The sequence below is a fragment of the Abramis brama genome (genome assembly GCF_963993115.1).
Source record: "Abramis brama genome assembly, chromosome: 10".
Taxonomy (NCBI): Eukaryota; Metazoa; Chordata; class Actinopteri; order Cypriniformes; family Leuciscidae; genus Abramis; species Abramis brama.
In genome coordinates this window covers 1,717,501-1,739,909 of record NC_139972.1, presented here as the reverse complement: position 1 = coordinate 1,739,909, position 22,409 = coordinate 1,717,501, and the positions used below count along the sequence as shown (strand labels likewise).

At 35.6% G+C, this 22,409-nt stretch overlaps 1 protein-coding gene across 2 annotated transcripts in view; it reads left to right on the top strand.

Annotated features, from left to right (window-relative positions):
- The first annotated feature begins 5,913 nt into the window (after nucleotides 1–5,913).
- The window catches only part of pde2a (phosphodiesterase 2A), a 168,688-nt gene continuing 152,192 nt past the window's right edge, over nucleotides 5,914–22,409 (top strand). The window contains exon 1 of one of the 2 annotated variants that reach the window (XM_084127280.1): nucleotides 5,914–6,161. In XM_084127280.1, coding sequence (XP_083983406.1) covers nucleotides 6,088–6,161 — 74 coding nt within the window. In that variant the 5' untranslated portion in view covers nucleotides 5,914–6,087. The remainder of the gene's footprint in view (nucleotides 6,162–22,409) is intronic. The other variant, XM_084127285.1, reaches the window with a different exon arrangement.

Genomic DNA, 22,409 nt, shown 5'->3' with positions numbered 1-22,409 from the left:
AGAACATTCAAAAGTAACGTTCAGAGAACATTCAGAAGTAACGTTCAGAGAACATTCAAAAGTAACGTTCAGAGAACATTCAAAAGTAACGTTCAGGGAACATTCTAAAGTAACGTTCAGAGAACATTCTAAAGTAGCGTTCAGGGAACATTCAAAAGTAACGCTCAGAGAACATTCAAAAGTAACGTTCAGGGAACATTCTAAAGTAACGTTCAGAGAACATTCAAAAGTAACGTTCAGAGAACATTCAAAAGTAACGTTCAGAGAACATTCTAAAGTAACGTTCAGAGAACATTCTAAAGTAACGTTCAGAGAACATTCAAAAGTAACGTTCAGAGAACATTCAAAAGTAATGTTCAGGGAACATTCTAAAGTAACGTTCAGAGAACATTCTAAAGTAACGTCCAGAGAACATTCAAAAGTAACATTAGAAAAAGTAACGTTCAGAGAACATTCTAAAGTAACGTCCAGAGAACATTCAAAAGTAACGTTCAGAGAACATTCTAAAGTAACGTTCAGGGAACATTCTAAAGTAACGTTCAGAGAACATTCTAAAGTAACGTTCAGGGAACATTCTAAAGTAACGTCCAGAGAACATTCAAAAGTAACGTTCAGGGAACATTCAGAAGTAATGTTCAGGGAACATTCAGAAGTAATGTTTTCATAACTTAATAGGAACATGGTAGCTGGGAACTTTGATTTCTGACACCCAATTGTTTTCCATTCAATTCGTCAAAAATCACTACAAAAAAAACTAAAAACTAAATTAAACATGTAAAATGTGATGTCACTTCTTTTCATTGCTGCATCGGACTAGTAGCTGGAATACTAGTCCGATGTTGATTTTTGGTGAATTGAATGGAAACCAATGGTGGCTCAGTTTGACCCCATCACCATCGATTTAACCCGTGCCTCTCCAAAACACTTCAGTGTGTCGAATCTTAGCACACACATCCATGAGCCTGAATGAGAAAAAGTCTCCAAATGTCAAGAAGAAATACACAGTTTAAGCATTTTACAGAACAACTGTTGTGTTAACCTCATAGAACTGATTAAAACGCCAGACTGACCAATGGCAGCGCAGGGTAATAGCAGGAACTCGATCTGATTGGCTGTCTGAGGTAAGTTATGATCTCTTTCATTGGCTATCTCAGCTCTACACTCCAAAAAATTATTTCTCAGTGTTTCTGCACAAATATCTAAACATTCTTAAATCAAGATACATTTACTGGAGAAGCAAAATAACTGAAGATATTAACATACTAAGACTTTACATACTGTATCAAAATGAAGTGAGTTTGTGCCAAATAATAATATCTGCCAATGGAGTCAGAAAAATAATTGTGTTTGGCTTTTGAACTGTTATTTTTCTGCCCCCTTGATTTCAGCACAAACTCTTGATCTGCAGTGTAGAGTTATTCCCAGCGCAGGAGGATCAGTAAATGAGTGTGTGTCCTCAGGCGATGGCTTCTCTGCCAGAGTCTCGTGTGAATAATGTGATCAGATGTTTCCTGGAGATAAACACTCGCGCTTTACTGTCTGAGAACATGATGAAGGACTCGCACCTTTATCACTCTGTCCTTCAGGCTTCATTTACTTCCTGGGAAATTGCTTTCCTAAAAGGAATTATATCACCAGAAATTATCTTTATCCCTTTTAATTTAGAAATATAAAGGTTCCTCAGTTCAAAAATACCTTTCACTGAAATTATTCATTTGTGAATCTATAATCTCACGCAGAGAAAATTTTACTATCATAAAATCTGGTCCATAGTGTGAGATATATATATATATATATATATCACTATGGATTTCATGATAGTAAAAGTATAATACAAATGGTGTTATTTTAGTATTATTTATATACTTTATAGAACTTATTAATATTGTTATATTTTAATTTTCTTTTTTTCCAGTTTTAGTTGTATGTGCTTATGTCATTTTTATCATTTAAAAAAATATATATTTATATAACTTTTACAGTTTTAGCCATTTTACTACTTTAGCTTTTTGCTACTTGTGGTCCATATAGTGATTATATATAAATCTAGTGATGATGTACGTCCTTTTCTGTGTTATTTTAGAATTATTTTTATACTGTTATAGAATTTATTAATATTTTGAATATTTGTTTATTGTTATATTTAAATTTTATTTTTCAGTTTAATTTGAGTATTTGTGTTATATGCTTTTGTCGTTTTTTAATGTTTCTATTATTTTAGTTTTAGGAAATGTACTATTTCAACTTAAACAAAATTTTAAATGTTGCCTTGGTAATTAACTGAAATATATAAGTTTAACCCTTTCATGCATGAATTATGATAACCTCAGTCAGGATTTTTTTCCCTATATGTTTTTATTGCTCTTAGGGCATGAAAAAAAAGAATTGTTTTTTATTTTATTTTTTTACTAATTTTTCAAAGAGATCTTCAGATGTCCACTTGAGTGGACAGCATGCGGTTATGGTTTAAACTGAAGATATACTGTATTAAATATAAGACAATAATCAAACAGATAAAGTATGTGAATTTAACAAACTAATCAATACAATTATATCAAATCATGTGAAAACTATAAAATATATACAAAAAATATAAATTCAAAATATTGCAAAGGCTTCATACAACTTCATACAAGTTGCACTTCGCGTATCTTTGATATCAGAACATGAGGATGTGATTCCATCAGAATTTTCTACAGTCTGTCAAGCTACAACTGTGGAAACCACTCAGATGCTCCCTCCAGTGCACCAGAGTATGGAGATTTACCCTTATTAGCTGATAATTCTGATTATGTTCAAGATGGACATGCACATTTCTATCATAGCCCTCCTCTGAGAAAACCTAGCGATACGTTTTTTCAATCTCATCTGAAATGATCAGTGTTGGGGGTAACGCATTACAAGTAACATGCATAACCCATTCAGATTACTTTTTTGATGTTACAAGTAAAGTAATGTGTTACAAGTAACATGCATTACCTAATCAGATTACTTTTTGATCTAACAAGTAATTAACTACAAGTAATGTGCATTACCTAATCAGGTTACTTTTTGATGTAACGTGTAAAGAAACGCATTACAATAACGCACATTACATAATCAGATTACTTTGTGATGTTATGAGTAAGGAAACGCATTACAAGTAACATGCAGTACGTAATCAGATTACTTGTTGATGTTATGAGTAAAGAAACGCATTACAAGTAACATGCATTACGTAATCAGATTACTTTTTGATGTTATGAGTAAAGAAACGCATTACAAGTAACATGCATTACGTAATCAGATTACTTTTTGTTGTTATGAGTAAAAAAAACGCATTACAATAACATGCATTACGAAATCAGATTACTTTTTGATCTAACAAGTAAAGTAATGCATTATAAGTGTCATACATTATGTAATCACATGACTTTTTTCGATGTCAATGAAAATTACATTCTAATAATACAAGTACATTTATTTACAGTAAAAAAAGTCACTGCAGATTAAGTTAAGTTTTAAATTTCAAAAACAATATTCACATTATAATTATGAATTGTAGCTGAAATATAGCAATTGATGCATGACGTCCACTACAGTGGACGTGATTAATCAGAGTTTTCTCTCAATCTAAAATCAAAACTTGGAAAATTTTACTGTGATATGACTCATTAGATATTGCTTGATGCTGCAATATTTTTTTTACCTACAAGAGTCTCATAGGATAGAAGGAATGGGTGGATATTCCGGAGCAACTTGGCATGTCTGACTGACCCTTAGCCATCTTGGTTTGGAGAGGGAAAAAATCGAAACACAAAGGCTTGCCACTTGGTTGCAATTTATAGGATGATGCATCAGGGTCCAATGAAGAGGCTGATGTGCAACTTTGCCAAAAAAACCCGTGCAAATTCAAGAAAATGCTTTTTTAATAGCTGTCCACTGTAGTGACCACTATGCGTGAAAGGGTTAAGTTTTTCCATATTATATTTCTATTAGTAACACTTTACAGTAAGGTTTCATTTGATAACTTTAGTTATCATTAGTTAAAATGAACTAACAATGAACAACATTTATTTATCTTATTTAATGTTAATCTCAGCATTTACTAATACATCATTAATAAAGCATTGTGAACTGAACATTTTTATTAACTAACATTAACAAAGATTAATAAATGCTATAAAATGTATTGCTCATTGTTAGTTCATTTTGCTAACAAATTAGACCTCATTGTACAGTGTTAGCTATATATTTGATTCCAGTTTTATTTCAATATCCGAAAATGATTTGAATGGTTTTAGTTTTAGTTGACAATAACAACAGTCAGTAAATGTGTTCTGCCCATTTCCCTCGGCTCCAGCTCCCATGATGCTCTGCTGCAGAACAAACAAGCTGTGTTAGCGCGAGTGTGTGTATCTGTGTTTGTGCAGTTGTGTTTGACGACTGTCATGTGATTGTGTGTGTGTGTGTGTGTGTGACTGACAGCAGCATCCCTTTAGAATCGACCGTGAGTGAGTGAGTGAGTGAGTGAGTAGTTAGTTAGTTAGTTCAACATTTCAATCATGGTGAAGGATAAACGCATAAAGTTTCTTTCTCGGTAAAATGAATATGGACAGATGCTCAGAAATCATAAACCAAAGCTGGAGGTGAAGAAGATCGTGTGTTTGTGCTAAACCGTCATATCTGACCCTAGAAGACTTGAAATACTGTGTGCTTTCATATTGTGTGTGTGTTTTCCTCAGATATGTTCTCCATAAACTCCTCCTCGACATGTTTTTCTCTGAAGATGAGGAAATGATATTGTTTTTGTGTGAACTATCCCTTTAATTATAACCACGAACTATAGAAAACTCCATCAGAGCATGGCCTTCTGTGACCTAGAGACGTCATCCACAGCTAAACATAAACCATAATCATAAACATACAGTAGATTCATGCATACACTCATCAAATGTGTGCCATTAATGACATTTAATTCACTTTGGACAAAACTGTCCACCAAAATCCAGAAATGTAAATCTTCCAAACTTTTGACTGGTGTAGTGTAGATGAAACCCATCATCATCATCATCATCATCAGTCTTACAGTGATGTCCCTCTCAGATCTGGTCTGATGAACACTGAAGCCCATTTCCTCCACACAAGAAAAAAATCATGCTTTTGTTAATCATAAATATGACATTAAAAGTCGAAATGCTAAGTCATAATTAAGACTAAATTAAATTAAATCTAAATTTAATTGTGAAATTGAAGTCGAAATTATGACTTTCTGTCATAATTATGGCATTCTAGACCATATCACATTTAAATCATAATTTTTACTTTTCATCTAATAAATATGATGTCATAATTCAAGGTATGTCATTAATTTCGACTTTATCTCATATTTTCAACTTTTGTCATGACTTGTATGTCACATTATGACTTATACTTCCTCCATATAAGAAAAAAAACAACAAAAAAAAAACATGCTTTTGTTAATCATAATTATGACATTAAAAGTCGAAATGCCAAAGTCGAAATTATGACCTTTTAGATCATACTAACGACGTTTGTCAAAATGTCATAATTTCGACTTTGTCATATTTTCAACTTTTGTCAATTTATGTCCTGACTAGTAGGCTATGTCACATTCTGACTTAGTATGTCACAATTATGACTTTTCATGTATTCAGATTTACCGAAGCATGATTTCATGTCGCGGATATGGGCTTTTCCAAATGACGGAGATCATGAACATTAGTTTAGAGACTTTAGAGCTGCTGGCGTTTGTTCATATAATGAAAGGGATGCAGAAAGGAAACGCCTTTCAGATCGATCTCTCACACACACACACACACACACAGTCTCTCTCTCTCTGTCTCTCACTCACGCGCGCGCGCGCAGATCTATTTTATTACAGAACGCGCCCAACCCACTTCAGTCAGAGAGAGGGAGAGAGAGAGAGGGAGTCACACACACACACACACACACACACACGCACGCGCATCTGTCTTCCTCTCTCAGCTCATCAGCATCAGCATCATCTTCTTCGCGGGAAATCCTCCTCCTCCTCCTCTTCATCTTCATCATCATCTGTGTCTCCCGGTACCGGCGCGATGCGCGATGGGTCAGGCGTGCGGACACTCGCTGCTGTGCCGTAACCATCAGTACCAGAGCCAGTACCAGAACACAGAACTGTGAGTATCAGAACTGTGAGTACCAGAACTCGAGCTGATCTCAGATGATGCGTTGCGTTCGCGTCGCGTCGCGTCTGTCGCGCGTCTTAAGCTTCAGATCCTCGTGAGAAACGATCACATCCCGGACAGAAGCAGATTCACACACTTGTTCACTTTGGACTCCGTGCATGAAGTACCGTGGTACTACTATGGTACTCACAGAATTAACCATTTAAGTACCATGGTTCAAAGTTACTTCAGAGAACACTAATTCATAACGAACACTTGCTCTGAAAACGTTTGGCTAATTTTCACATTACGTTACTAAAACGTTCTTGTCAGAAGTTCTGAGGACGTTCAGTGTCCAATTTACCACAGTAATACCATGGTACTTTATTATGAACAGAGATTTGTTTAGTCTGAAATAGTATTTATGATGTTTCTAGTCTCATTTGGTTGCTCTTTCAGCTCGTCTCCGGTTATTCTTTAAAAAATCTGACAGTTTATAAGAGTATATGAAATATGAGCTGGACATGTTCTTGAGAAATTCTGTGAGATTCACCTGTAACATGGATGTGAATAGCAGCTCTGATAATGTTTGAGTTCATATTATCTTTTGGCAAAGCTGAGTGCAATTCAATTATACTTTAATGTAGTTTATTGAGTGGTTTTGTGCAGGTCAAATGTCCTAATGCAGTGAAACATCATCACAAATGTCTGATGTGGGAAATATTCATAAATGGTCCAGATGTTGATCTGTAAATGTAACGATCTGAGGGTCGAGTTAGAGTCGGATTATGAGATACGAATGATCATTAACCTGATAGAAAAACACTGGAAGTCAATGAGACCACCTGTGTGTGAGAGTATGTGTGTGTGTGTGTGTGTGTGTGTGAGAGAGAGAGAGAGAGAGAAAGAGTGTGAGAGTGTGTTGTATTGTGGCAGGTGTGTTGTATTGTGGCAGGTGTGTGTGTGTGAGTGTGTTGTATTGTGGCAGGTGTGTGTGTGTGTGTGTGTGAGTGTGTTGTATTGTGGCAGGTGAGTGTGTTGTATTGTGGCAGGTGTGTTCAGTTCTAAACTTTATTATCAGCAGAATCCCAAAGGAAAGGCGTATCAGCAGAGAATGAATCATCTGTCTCTCCGAGTCTATTTTAGTCGAAGATGCTCACGTTTCTGAAACTATACCTCCGTCTCGCTCCCTTTGCTTTTCTCTCTTTTATTTGGTTTGTGTCAGATCAACATGAACTGAACATTAACTCTCTTTACTTTCCTAAGTCATGCTCCTGGTCTTATTGTGAATTATTCATCAGTGAATCAATCGTAATAACTCTAATGGATAAAATCAACCTCATTAAGTTCACATTAAAACCTGCACCCCCCACACACCACACACACACATTAAAAAAAAATCCATGAAATCACACACTGAGATGAATGTGTGAGACTACACAAGTTGCTCTCTCTTACATGCAGAGGTGGACAGTAACGAAGTACATTTACTTGAGCACTGTACTTAAAGGTGCTATAAGCGGTCGTCACGCGTTTTTTAGGCCAAAACATTTTTTGTCACATCCAGCAAACATCTCCTCACTATCCGCTAGCTGCCTGTCCCCTGAACACACTGTGAAGACACGCGGTCTCTGTAGACACCACAGGCTCCACAAACGGCAACAAAAACAAACTGGGCCAACCTGGACACTCACAAACTGTTCCAGCCAATAACAGACAAGAAGGATTTGGGGTGGGGTTTGGGGGGTTGGTGTGCGGATGAGGAGGAGGGAGGGTCTACCGTCTAGCTAGCCTCCATTTTGTTTGACAATACTTTAAACGTCAACAAGAAGTGACGTCACCCAACATCACTTAGAGCAGCTGTAAGTGCACTTTTTGAGTATCTGTACTTTACTTGAGTATTATTTATTCTGGAAACTTGTTACTTTAAATTCACTACATTTGAAAGATGATGACAACAAGCATAATAACGTGAAAAAATCATTTAAAACGAGAGCCAGAGAAAATATGTTACATTGTATCGACATTTTAATATAGAATCAACACAGAAACAAAATATGTGTGAAATGAGATACTAGTAACACTTTCGCGGATATTCCGTTTCATAACAAGCATGTCTCAACTGAAAAAAACGCAACGCTGCTAAAACGCTCTCAAGCGCCCACAGCTAGGCGTTTAGCAGAGCGCCCACAGCTAGGCGTTTAGCAGAGCGCCCACAGCTAGGCGTTTAGCAGAGCGCCCACAGCTAGGCGTTTAGCAGAGCGCCCACAGCTAGGCGTTTAGCAGAGTGCCTAGCGTTTTCAGCTAGCTAAACATGCTTTAGTGGACACACAGCCATCAGTGATCACTCTTAGGGTCACATGTCGTGAAGTTCGGGGATTAGCAGCCTACGATTTCTCTACTAGTGATCTGTGAGAGACAGTATCGTTGTCACAACTAACGGTTTGAAAGTTTTAAGTGTTGCTGTTGTGCAGTTGTACAGATATGGTTGTGTAGCTGGGCTTTTTCCTGATCGGTCTGTATTTACAGACCACTTGATTCAAATACGCATGAGTGGATACACACAGATGTGCAGTTCTTTTGTGGGGGTGGTAGGAGTGTTAAATTAAAAAAAATGAAGGTGATTATGGCTGTCTTTTTTTTTTTTTTCAGGTTTTGTAACCTAAAACTTAATTCCATAGATACTACAAACTGGTCAGTGTATTCACTAGGTTACTTCAGAGGCATAAGGTACTATAACAGTGCAATGACATTCACTTTTTACTTTTGATACTCAAGTACTTTTAAAAACGAGTACTTCTGTACTTTTACTTAAGTAAAACATTTTTATTTATTTTTACAACTTTTAATTGTAATGGAGTAATATTTGACCAGTAGTATCTGTACTTTCACTCAAGTAAGGAAGCTGTGTACAATGAAGAACACACACAGAAACAAAGGAGTGAGACTTTAACACATCTACAATGGAGAAAAAATTAACACACACACACACACACACACACACAACAGCTTGTTCAGATTTGATGGTAATATTGTGACAATTACACACAAAAAAAGATACTTTAGTACAAAAAATGCTAAACTTTCACAAAGAGTTGTATTTGTTGTTATAAAAATGATTTTATAATGTCTAAACATAAATCTAAATGAAAAAGCATTGAGTAATCCTCTGCTGCCATCTAGTGACTATAGTTCACATTATTTTAAAAGTGTTTGTTTTCCAGTAGAAGACAGCAATCGTCCGCTAAACCAGAGCACGTTTTTCATGTTATCACCATGAATGAAATTTAGAAATGTAGATCTTTTTTTTAAAGTGGTTTTTACATAAAATGTTGCTATTTTATATGAATGTATATATTTAAATTATTACAAATTAAGGTAAATGTAATCTAGTTGGACAAAACAATGAATATTGTTGACCTATCTGTAATAGCCTAGCAAGCAACATACATAGCATAATAGATATATTAGCTTATTTTATTGTATGCATAATATTATAATGAGATAAGTGATATTTGCATACAGAAATATGTGATGTTACAAAAGTAAAATTAACAGTTGACTTGAAATGCAAAGGTTCAAACTATATTTACTCTCTCTGAAGATAAAACATTCGGACTCTAGTATTTTTATTGACATTATGAAGAAGCCTTAGATCTGCAAAACATGAATATGACAGTAAATGTACAGCGAGACTGACAGAACTGGTGAACATGATTCGTGATTGCATTTTTTTCATAGTAATAGTGATAAAAATATGTGACACAAATGAAGCTCTCTTAAATTTGCGCTTCTTTGTCTAGATTTCAACTAGATTCCAACTCTTCTCTCTCTGGACATACATATATACTGTATATATATTTATATATATATTAGGGATGTACCAATATGAAAATTTGGGCCGATACCGATTACGATAAATCTTGAAAGCCGATAACCGAAATATTGTCCGATAAATCTGAATCCAAATTTTATATAGTTTTTGAAAACCTGATTACAAAAACAAAAGTTTCACCATTAAAAGTCATGTCCCAAACACACAATTATAATGTTCTCATGATAATTTTATGAAGCGTATGATAGACTTGTGCTGAACATGTTGGCATTAAAATCATCTTGGCAATTAGTGCGCATCTGAAGAGTCTCAGCTGAAAGAAAATAATCCATTATTTATTGCCCTTAATATATACAGTGCAATGCATAAGTGAATACACCCATGCTAAAGTTGACTAAAAAGAGGAATAAAAAATCATATTTTGGAAATTGAACTTAATGCCTTAATTTAAAAAATTAGGAAAAATCCAACCTTTAAGGACACCAATTTTCTTTGTGAATGAATAATGTATCGTACATAAATAAATGTTCTTCCTTAAAATACATGGTGCATAAGTGAGTACACCCCTATGTTAAATTCCCATAGAGGCAGGCAGATTTTTATTTTTAAGTATTTAAAAAAAGTTTTTTTAGGATACTATGCATCCTGATAAAGTTCCCTTGGCCTTTGGAATTAAAATAGCCCCACATCATCACATAGCCTTCACCATACCTAGAGATTGGCATGGGGTACTTTCCATAAGATCATCTCTCAATGCAAATCAAACTAGCTTTTAGGCTAACTGAAATAAAATCATGCCAATCTCTAGGTATGGTGAATGCTATGTGATGATGTGGGGCTATTTTAATTCCAAAGGCCAAGGGAACTTTATCAGGATGCATAGTATCCTAAAAAAAAATATAAAAAAATACTTAAAAATAAAAATCTGCCTGCCTCTATGGGAATTTAACATAGGGGTGTACTCACTTATGCACCATGTATTTTAAGGAAGAACATTTATTTATTTACGATACATTATTCATTCACAAAGAAAATTGGTGTCCTTAAAGGTTGGATTTTTCCTAATTTTTTAAATTAAGGCATTAAGTTCAATTTCCAAAATATGATTTTTTATTCCTCTTTTTAGTCAACTTTAGCATGGGTGTATTCACTTATGCATTGCACTGTATATACAGTATATATATATATATATATATATATATATATATATATATATATATATATATATATATATATATATATATATATATGTATATATATATATGTATATATATATATGTATATATATATATGTATATATATATATATGTATATATATATATATATATGTATATATATATATATGTATGTATATATATATATATATATATATATATATATATATATATATATATATATATATATACACACTCTAATAAGTTTAGCTGGAGCATGATGAAAAATGATAGAGGAAAAGTTGTAAAAGTATGGATGAACAAAATATCTCTCTCTGTTCCTCCCACACACACTCATTTCCACAGCTTTCCACTTGATAAAAGAGCCCCTTCACATTAAGTGTGTGTGTGTGTGTGTGTGTGTGTGTGTGTGTGTGTGTGTGTGTGTGTGTGTGTGTGTGTTTTTGAAGAGTGTGTGAGAGGGCGTCCCACTCTAGACAGCCGCTTCAACTCTTTCATCCACAATACACAGATTTATCAGTGTTTTTGTACAATATGAGTGTGTTTTGTGCTTTGGATATTTTATTATGTTTTTGGCAGTTTCAGATGAAACAGGATAAGTTATGAGCAATCGAAATTGCAATATTTAGTTTCATATGCGATATGAAAATAGACAAGAATTTTCTTCAGACGACTTGAATAGCTACAGTATATTTGACAATAATGAATCATTCTAGAATTTTAATGGGGAGTAATTCTTACATTTAATAATTCAGGTTGACTACTCTGGAGACTTTGCAAACCTTCCTTTTACCGCTGAACAATTTAGGAAAAACGTTTTTAGCACATGCATTTATTTAATTAGCCCGTGCCTGCATGATCTGATATTTGCACTACACAGCAAGCAAAAAAAATAAAATAAAAAAAAATATATATATATATATATATATATATATATATATATTCTATATATATTTTTGTCTTGTTTTTCATTGCAAATATCTAAACATTCTTAAATCATGTTTTGTGTTTTTCAAATACTTGAGAAGCAAAATGACTTGAAATTTGTTTTAAAATGAAGTGAGTTTGTGCTTAAAACCAGTGTTAATATCTGCTAGTGGAGTCAGAAATATGATTCTTGTGTTCCCTTTGAATGAAGTTTATTTGTCTGACCCCACTGGCTGATATGTTTTTCTTGGTTTAAGCACAAAACTTAAAGCACAGCACTCACTTAAATTCATTGATTTTTTTTTTAGAAAACAAGAATTAATGTCTTCAGTCATTTTGATTCTCAAGAAAATGGATTTAAGATTAATTTTTTTTAATCCTTTTATTGGAAAACAAGACTAAGATACTCAGCAATTTTTATTTTTTCAGCATAAGCCATATAGCACTATCGAGTTATTTGGATATATCTACACACGTTCAGTGTGTGTGTGTCCGTTTACAGGAGGCTTGAACAGCAGAAACGATCAGCTTTGTGTCTGTGCCGTTTCAGTCTAAAACTGTTGCTTGTGATATTATTTTCTGTGATGATGGGCATAATGGCCGATGCTGAACTGATACTGAACCCAGAATATTCCCGTAAGCGTGACGGACAGCATCAGTATGATGATGATGATGTCGTCTGTCCATTATAATGTTGCCGTGGCGACCAGATAAGGTTATTAGAGCTGAGAAAAAGAGAAAGTGTTCCCGTTTTTCCAGTGTTTCACTCTCGGGTCATCGCACATCGCTCGTGAATCGTACCATTGTAGAGAACAGAACAACACACGTCTGAGCCAGACACTGACGCTTATGAACGCCCACATTTACATATCAACACCTATTCACTATTCACAAACTTAGCAGAGGCATTGTTACTCATTTCACATGCAGAAAGATCAGCACAGACTCATTTACATATGGAAGTCTTAAAGGTACCGTAGAATTAAAAGGGAGGGTGGGAAAAATAATTTACTAAATTATTTATTTATTTTTTTGGTGCAAAAACCTTGACTAATTTTAGAAATGGACCTGAAGAATAAATGCTGTAAGAAAACTCAATTAAAAGTAGCAATATTCAGCTTAATTAATGTATGTTTGAATAAATCCGTCATGAAAACTATTTTTTTATTACAGCCACCATTTTAATGTTTATATTTCAACAACGAATTGGAGTAAAGCATAATTATATAAATAAAAAGTTATGCCTAATGTGCTTTTAAATGTTTGTTCACAACTTTTTTGTTTTGATTTGAGTGTTGATTATTAAATAAATTTGAATAATTAAATACACTTTATTTAAATTTTTTGGTTTTGGCAAAATGAAAACTTTAATTTCAGTTTTGCTAAAAATTAATTTTGGTGCATCACTAAAAGGTTTTAATTTAACCAATTTTCTGTGTGTATTAAGGTCTTTGTTTAATACTTTAAATAATAGAAGCACATTATTTTTAATAACCAAATTGTTAGCTTTAGTTTGGGGCCATTATTGTCTCGAGACGTGAGGTCAATCTGAAGAAACTTGCATTCGAGGACATTTGGGGATGTTCTCGAAGGTTGCCTTGGTAACGGTGTCAGACACACACACACACACACACACACACACACACACACCTGGTGTAAATGCCCTAAGGCAGAGCTGTGATGCATCTTGTTGAAGAACGTTTGCATTAATGATTGTCTCTTAATTGGCTAATTTCAGTCATTAATCATCAGGCAGAGTTTATACATGCAGTCGACACTGACATGTGATTATTACAGAATGAAGATGATATATTGTTCCCTGAGGCTGAATTAAGATGTTAGATGTTGTTTTATTGCCTCTGTCTGTAGTCTCTGTACTTGTGTATTTCTTAAATTATTTACCTTCTTCAAATCAAAGATGGATTCTTTCTTTCTTTCTTTCTTTCTTTCTTTCTTTCTTTCTTTCTTTCTTTCTTTCCTCTGATGCTTGATTTAAGGCTAGACTCTACAGGCAAATCTTTGTTTTTCATGTACTGGTCAATTTTAAGATTTTGAGGTATTTGGATATTCATAATATGTTGTTTCAGACTGGTGGAAAGAAAAAAAATCCAAAATAAACATTTGAGTGTTTTATTGCACTTTGTATATTTGTGTCTGTAGATTTCAATTTCAATACATATCTTTAATATCCATTTTCTCAAAATGAGTTTTGTCCTCCACTTCAGCAGCACTTATATACACCAAAACTTACAGCTTTATTAATATCTATATTCTGAAGGATTTTACTGAAGGGTTTGTTCATAACATCGTTTGTTTTATTTTTATAACATTTTATTCCTAAAAACATGTTAAAAATGTGTTGTTTTTTTTCGGTCTGTTGACAATATTTCCGGATATATGGAGTGATAAAAAGAGAAATCTAAAATCCCCTCTATAAAAACCTTTAACTCTAATATATCAACAAAATCAAACAAAAATTTTGAACCTGACTTTATCCTATAATGTTGTGGAAATGAATGCAAATTCATGCATATTTATTTAGAAAATGCATAATTTGCATTTTTCAACAATTCATAAACTTAAAGCAGAGAAAACACATTCCTCTCAGAAACACCACTTCATCTAACTCAACAAAAGAGTGATAGAAGGTGAGCTTTCTATAGAGCTGAGGGCCTGTTGGGCAATATGAAATGGATAAGCTACTGTAAATCATGTCCTGAATGCCATTTAAAGGCTTGTCTTGTGTTAAAGGCTGCAGAGAGTGGACATGAGGAACTCAGATTCACATCATTCTGAAACACAGCATCACTGAGACGAGCGTAACGTGTCAGAGTGAATATTAGAATAGAGTCGGACACACAGGTGATGATATGGGATGTTCCTCTTCCTTGTGCTGTTGGAAACGTTTGCTTGATGAAATGTGACCCTGGATCACGTCACCAGTCTCGAGTCGCACGGGGATATCTGTGGCAATAGCCAACAATGCACTGTATGGGTCAAAATTATCGAATTTTCTTTTATGCCAAAAATCATGAGGATATTCAGTAAAGATCATGTTCCATGAAATTTTGTAAATTTCCTACCGTAAATATATAAAACATGTATTTATGTGAGTGAATGCTGCACAATCGCCAACATAAATGGAAAACTTTAAAGACGATTTTCTCAATGTTTCGATTTTTTTTGGACCCTCAGATTCCAGATTTTCAATAGTTGTATCTCGACCAAATATTGTCCTATCCTAACAAACCATACATCAATGGAAAGCGTATTTAATCAGCTTGTATAAATCTCAATTTCCAAAAATGTACCCTTGTGACTGGTTTTCAGGGTCACATATGTGCTGTTTCTTTCCCAGATGAGTCTCTATATCACAAATCTCTCTGTATTCCTGCAGCTGTGCTAATTTCATGTTTTCATCAATATTCCATGTGCATTCATTCATTAATATTAGTTGTGTAATAAATGGAGTTTGTTTTGTGATAATGACCGTATGTAACCCTTCATATTACTGTGTTTGTCATATGATGTCATCCACTCTAATCCACTCCACTGTAATGACATCATCACTTATTTAGTTATTAGCCAATCGGTGACCAGTCATGATGAGACACAGACACACACACACACACACACACACACACACACACACACACACACACACACACACAGAGTGTTGCTGCATTAGTTGGTCCAGAAAGAGGGCTTTTATGATTGACTCTCAGCAGTTGCCGAGCAACTAATGGGTCTTTCATACAGGTGACTGACTTCATATTCAAGTCGCAAAACACCCGTGTGTGTGTGTGTGTGTGTGTGTGAGAGAGAGAGAGAGTGTGTGTGTGTGTTCTTATGTCTGTTTCGACAACGTAGATCTGTCAACATGCAGAACATTGAAACTTTGTAAGTAATTCATTATTTCTATATTTTCATATTATCCATATTCTTATGCTTGAAATTGAAAATCCATAAATTTTTCCTTATTACAAAGTAGATGCCATAATATATAGTATGTATTATATATGTATATATGTATTATATGTATTATATATGTATATATGTATTATATGTATTATATATGTATCTTTAAATAGAGCAGAAGACGTGACAGACAGACTTGGATTTGGTGGAATTTAAAGATTAAACAATATTCTCTTTGTGTGTGTGTGTGTGACTGTCATGTGGTGTTTTGATTCAATGCCTGTTTTGTATTTGCGACCACACACACACACACACACACACACACACACACACACACACACACACACCTGTTTTACAGCCTGTGGGAGTGTCGTCATTCTGCCAAAACAAATCCACCTTTTGCATGCAGAATGTGTGTGTGTGTGTCAGAATCTGTTTTCCCCTCAGGCTGTGTGTCGCTTCACCGCCGTCTGTCTAATAGTTTCACACACAGCTTGTGTTGTATGTGTGCAGTCGCAGTTGTATTAAAAATGAAGTCCAAGAGATTTCTCCTTTATATTTAATATAAACTGTTCTTACACGACATTGACAATATCTAGTAAAACAAATGATGTGCTGTTAAAGCCGTGTAATTTCTCTCTTCTACTCGTCAGTGGTTTATTATGTCGAGGATTTCTAACCGCTTGCAATGTCGATCTCCTCTCTCACACTTTAAAATACAGTATTCTGGGTAGAATTCAAGTTGATTGGTTATGTTCTGCTCATATAATCTATACGCTGAAGATTCACGTAACACTGATGTAAATCCAGACTTCATGCAGCATGTTTATTCTCTCTGAATCGGGTCTATCCGCTGTAGGCTAGGCAAAAGGCACCAAGATTGGTGACATCATGTTCACTTTTTAGTGGAGTGCAGATATGCATTCACCTTTAATACTTCATCTTTATATAACGACCTCAGTTTTGTCTTTATTGAACTGAAGAAAGATCTTCACCATGTAGTAAAAGTGTGAACGAGTGACTGGTTTCAGTCACGGATTCAACAGCTTTTATTGTGTTCAGATTCTAGAGATCATTTGATTGGACAGAAAACATTTTTAATTGATTTCTTTTTTAAAGTTATAATTACACCAAGGCACCAAAGTTGGTAAATCAAAGATGGTATTTAAAAAACAAAAAATAATGACATTCACAAGACATCGAACACAGACTCATAGTGCTTTACCATAGATCTCACTTTCACATTTTTCACCGCATTAAGTGACTTCATTAAAAGAGCAAGTTTTGGACATTCGGCATTTATGAATTTCAGAATTCTAACGTTTATAAAATGGTCAATACTTTTGTCTTCATGCTCATAATAACAAATAATCTCTTTCAGGCTCAGTGTTTCTGTACAGTCAGAAAACTCTTCAGTTGTATTATATTACAGAAGAGCGCTCTTATGATGAGAAGCTGAAGTGCAGAGTGATCAGACTGTAAATTGAGATTGCATTTATCTTTTAAACGTGAATTTCTTATAGATAACCTTAAGACTAACATATTCATCCTAACAGCCAGAAAACCTCACAGTAGATGTCAAGGGAACTTTAAAGTTTTACGTCTGTCCTGCGGGTGTTCGATATTTCACACAGTCTCTTCAGTTAGACAGAGAAAAAATACATCGCTTTAAGGGTTGCGCATTTCTAAAGCACGTCTGAGTGTGTGTGTGTGTATGTGTTAGAGTGGGATACAGAGTGTGTGTGTGTGTGTGTGTGTGTGTGTGTATGTGAGAGAGAGAGAGAGAGAGAGAGAGAGAGAGAAAGAGAGAGAGAGAGACACAGAGAGAGAGACAGAAAGAGAGAGAGAGAGAGAGAGAGAGAGAGACACAGAGAGAGAGAAGAGAGATAGACAGAAAGAGAGAGAGATAGATAGAGAGAGAGGGAGAGAGAGAGAGAGAGAGAGAGAGAGAAGAGAGAGAGACAGAAAGAGAGAGAGAGAGAGAGACACAGAGAGAGAGAGAGAGAGAGAGAGAGACACAGAGAGAGAGAGAGAGAGAGAGAGAGAGAGAGAGAGATGCACAGAGTGAAAGGTTTGGACAAAGAGAAAAATTGCTTCTGAGTATTTGCATATGTGAATTTCGTTCTATAGGAACTCTGAATCGCTACACTGAATGCTAATGCACACACACACACACACACACACACACACACACTCTCAGCAGTAAATTGACCCTGAAAGAGTCGATGAGAAGCAAATCCTCTTCCTCTTTTCTCCCTCTGATCCTCCAGAAATCCATGATAAACTGTGTGTTTGGTTACAGGAATATTCAGGTCATCTGTGAAGTGATTTCTGTGTGTAAACGTTTCTTTTTTGGTCTCATAAATATATATAACATTTAAAAATGATTTTGAGAGAAGTCTTATGCTCGCCAAGACTGTATTACACTACTGTATTTGAGCTGAGCTGATCAAACTCTCTCTGAGCTCAGGTGTGTGTTTCTGGAGGTCATGAACAGGACAGGTCAAAGGTCATGGATGACTTAACCTTTAGTGTGTGATGTGAGTGTTAAGCTTGTGTGTCGTCCTCCTTTACCTGGAGGAAACAACCCATAGAAAATGTACCATGGTAATCAGAGTTTCTTCATTAGTTACTGTTACTGTCATAAATCACAATAAATGAATAATGTCTCCTTTAATGTGCAAATCTTTCAGAATATTTGTTTTTATTGATGACAGTGGTGCTGATACCAATCCACCATAGTTTTGCTGAAATGGTATTTACCATGACACATTTTTGTGAAGGAGAAACACAAATGATCATTGATATCTCTGTAATTCTTTTATAAAATTATTTAGAATAACACACACAGACACACTCTCTCACACGTACACTAAGACACACACTCTCTCGCACACACATGCATATTTCAGACATTAATATCTTATGAGATGCTTCAGTCTTATCTGTCTCTCTCTGTTTAATAATGAATACATGCAAAAGAGACGTGTTCTTATGGACTTCTTGTGTAGTTTGGGTCTTATGATGTTTGTTGTTAAGCACGTTGCTGTGGGGTTGCTAAGGTGTTCTGAGTGTTTTTTTTTTTGTTAAGTCCTAGTAGTCGCTGTGCGAGTAAAGGCTGCAGTCTTTAGCCTCCGTGTTAGAGCGCCTGACTCTCACGCTGGAGACCCGGGTTCGAGGCCCGCACAGAGCGGGGCGAGTAGGACCCAGGTGGAGGGGTTACATAAGCACATTGCTGTGTGGTTGCTAAGGTGTTCTGAGTGTTGTTTGTTGTTAACCCTCTGGGGTCTGAGGTGTTTTGGGGGTCCTTGAGATGTTCTGACATGCCCTGACATTTGTGCTTTTTTCAGTTGCTTATAAACATATTAATGGCAAAGGTGTAATTACACTCTATTTAGCACAAACAGGGCTACCATAATATGTGAGCAACATGTATGTACATGTTTGTATTTTTGAGAGAATAATGTTTATGCATGGTTATTGAAAAAACTAAAAACTAAAGTTTCTGAAATAAGGCCACAAAACACATACAAAATATGTGTCCACAAGACTTTTGACTAATGGGTGTTGTCGCCTAGTTGAGTTTTTGCTTCAAAATGATCTGAAAATCATCCTGCCTAATCATTCACATAAAACAATACATTGATTTAAATTTTGTAAGACACGTTTTGTTTGGAAAGGCAATATGCGTGGAGGTGTGAATGATCATGAATAATGATGTGATTCACACCTGAGAAGACAATGACCTGCATAATGAGACGCATAATGAGCCTTTCATATATATATTCATATATATATATATATATATATATATATATATATATATATATATATATATATATATATATATATTAGGGATGTCCAGATCCGATCACGTGGTTTCAGACTCGATTGGAATCGGACGTTACCTCCCGATCAGGACTCGGATATATATGTATATATATTCTTATTATTTTTTTAACACATCTATAGTTATGCGGTGGCACAAAGTTAGACCCTTTTGACTCCACACAGAAACAGCAACGTGTGCGGCATGACATCACTTTGTTGCAGAGACGTATGATATGTAAAACCAAGTAAAAACCAAGTGAAAGCGCGGGCGCGCCGCTGTCTCCTTCTTTCCACAAGCGCATGCTCTCTGTGGCGTCTGTCGTTGCTATGCAACCATGAACTGCGCTCTCCATGATGACAAGGAAGTATCAGCAAAAGATTAATTGATTTCTAGCCCTTGCATTAGCTTTACTACTAGATATATTTATGGAGATGAAAAATAATAAGGTGCCCTGTACAGCTATGATCAGCTGTTCGGCCGAGCATTCAATGTTGTTACGCTGTAAGCTGATCAGTTGGTTCGTTGCTGCCGCGCTCTATCACTCGCACACCATAAAGAGCAAAATGGTTTTTAATGTTTTAGTTTCTTAATGTTTCAGATTAAAATGACATAATTTGGAAGCAGATAATTTCTTCACAAACAGCTCATTATGACTCAAAATGATAGAATGCTGCACCTACACTCGATAGTGTGAATAAGATCAGCGCAACGCAGACCACTGCATTGACAGCGTGAAACATGATCAGTCTACAGCCAGGGCTCAGCGGAAGACAGAGAATTAAATTCGAAAATAAAAGACAGTCTGAAGTTATTATAGAAGTATCGGATCGGGACTCGGTATCGGTAGATACTCAAAATCAAATGACTCGGACTCGAGGGCAAAAAAAGCCTGATCGGGACATCCCTAATATATATATATGTATATATTCTACAGAATTGGTTCAAAGTTAGAGTTGGAAACAGTTTTGTATGCATGCAAATTGTATAATATCCAAGGTAAACATTTCTAGTAATTGTGCAGTTACTTCTCATACTAGGGCTGTACCACTCGAGTCCGGTCTTCATTCATTCACACACAGAAACGCGATTCATATTTAAACAGTCTTTTTGCGGTTTACAGACACTATTGCATATCGCGATTAGAACAAAGCACTTAAGAATAAAGAACTTACTATTCCACCTCAGCTGGATCCGTTGCTCCTCGAAATGAAACTACCAGCACTTCTGAGGTAAATTTCCCAGGATTATTATTATGATAGTATTATTCCTCACAGCGTCGCAAGACGACCTAAAGTGCATGAGTCTGATTAAACTTGATGTGTTTTATCCAGCTGATGTGGGCGTTCACAGGTTTGCATGGATCACCTCAGAACATTTGCATTTGAATAGCATGCACTATATAATTTTTTCATATTTCTTACGTCTGTATGACCATAAATGAAGGAGTATTTTAAGTCTATTTTGCTGCTATGTGAAAAAAATCGAGCAAAACGTGCCGGCGCGTTTGCCGACCCCAGAGGGTTAAGTATGTTGCTGTGGGGTTGCTAAGGTGTACTGAGTGTTGTTTATTGTTAAGTGTGTTGCCGTGGGGTTGCTAGGGTGTTCTGAGTGTTGTTTGTTGTTAAGTATGTTGCTGTGGGGTTGCTAGGGTGTTCTGAGTGTTGTTTGTTGATAAGCACATTGCCGTGGGGTTGCTAGAGTGTTGTTTGTTGTTAAGTACGTTTCCGTGGGGTTGCTAAGGTGTACTGAGTGTTGTTTATTGTTAAGTATGTTGCCGTGGGGTTGCTAGGGTGTTCTGAGTGTTGTTTGTTGATAAGTATGTTGCTGTGGGGTTGCTAGGGTGTTCTGAGTGTTGTTTGTTGTTAAGTATGTTGCCGTGGGGTTGCTAGGGTGTTCAGGAAACATGTCATTGTTATTGGGATTCAGTTTTGCACTGCTAGTGGAGCAGAAATGGCAGACGCTAGTCTTAAAATGTGGTTTGTTGGATGTTTGCTATTTTCTAGCGTTCGTCTGTTTGTTTCCTGTCACTCCTGACTGACTCTCGTCATCATCGTCCTCATCGTCTTCTCTGTAAAAGCATCGTTTGATACAGTACATGAACACTCAGTGCTTAATTTGTAAAGTGTGAGGTCCCGTAGCGTGGGGGGGGGGGGTGGATCCGGCCACTCAAAACGGGGGTTGGAGGTAACGGAACACACAAAAAAAAAAAAAAAAAAAATTACACTGCCTACGTAGCTTCTCTGCAGGGACGGCGCCAGATAATTTTTTACGCATGTGCCCCTGAGGGGGTGCTGCGCAAAACTTGGCCACTAAATATTTAATATTCAGTTATGTTAATGATCACAATTAAAGTTTTAATTGTATTAAATTGAACAAGCGCAACATTCAGCATTCAATCAAATATTCTAAAAGATGTAGGCTATTATTAATAATAATGTTATTTCAACGCAATATCTCGTTATTTTGACATAATATGTGTGCGTGCAACAAGCAAGATGTGCATTTGTAAATCCGGTGACGCGTCTATTGATTTTTATTAATAAACAAGTGTTTTCTCTGACAGTGTCGACTCG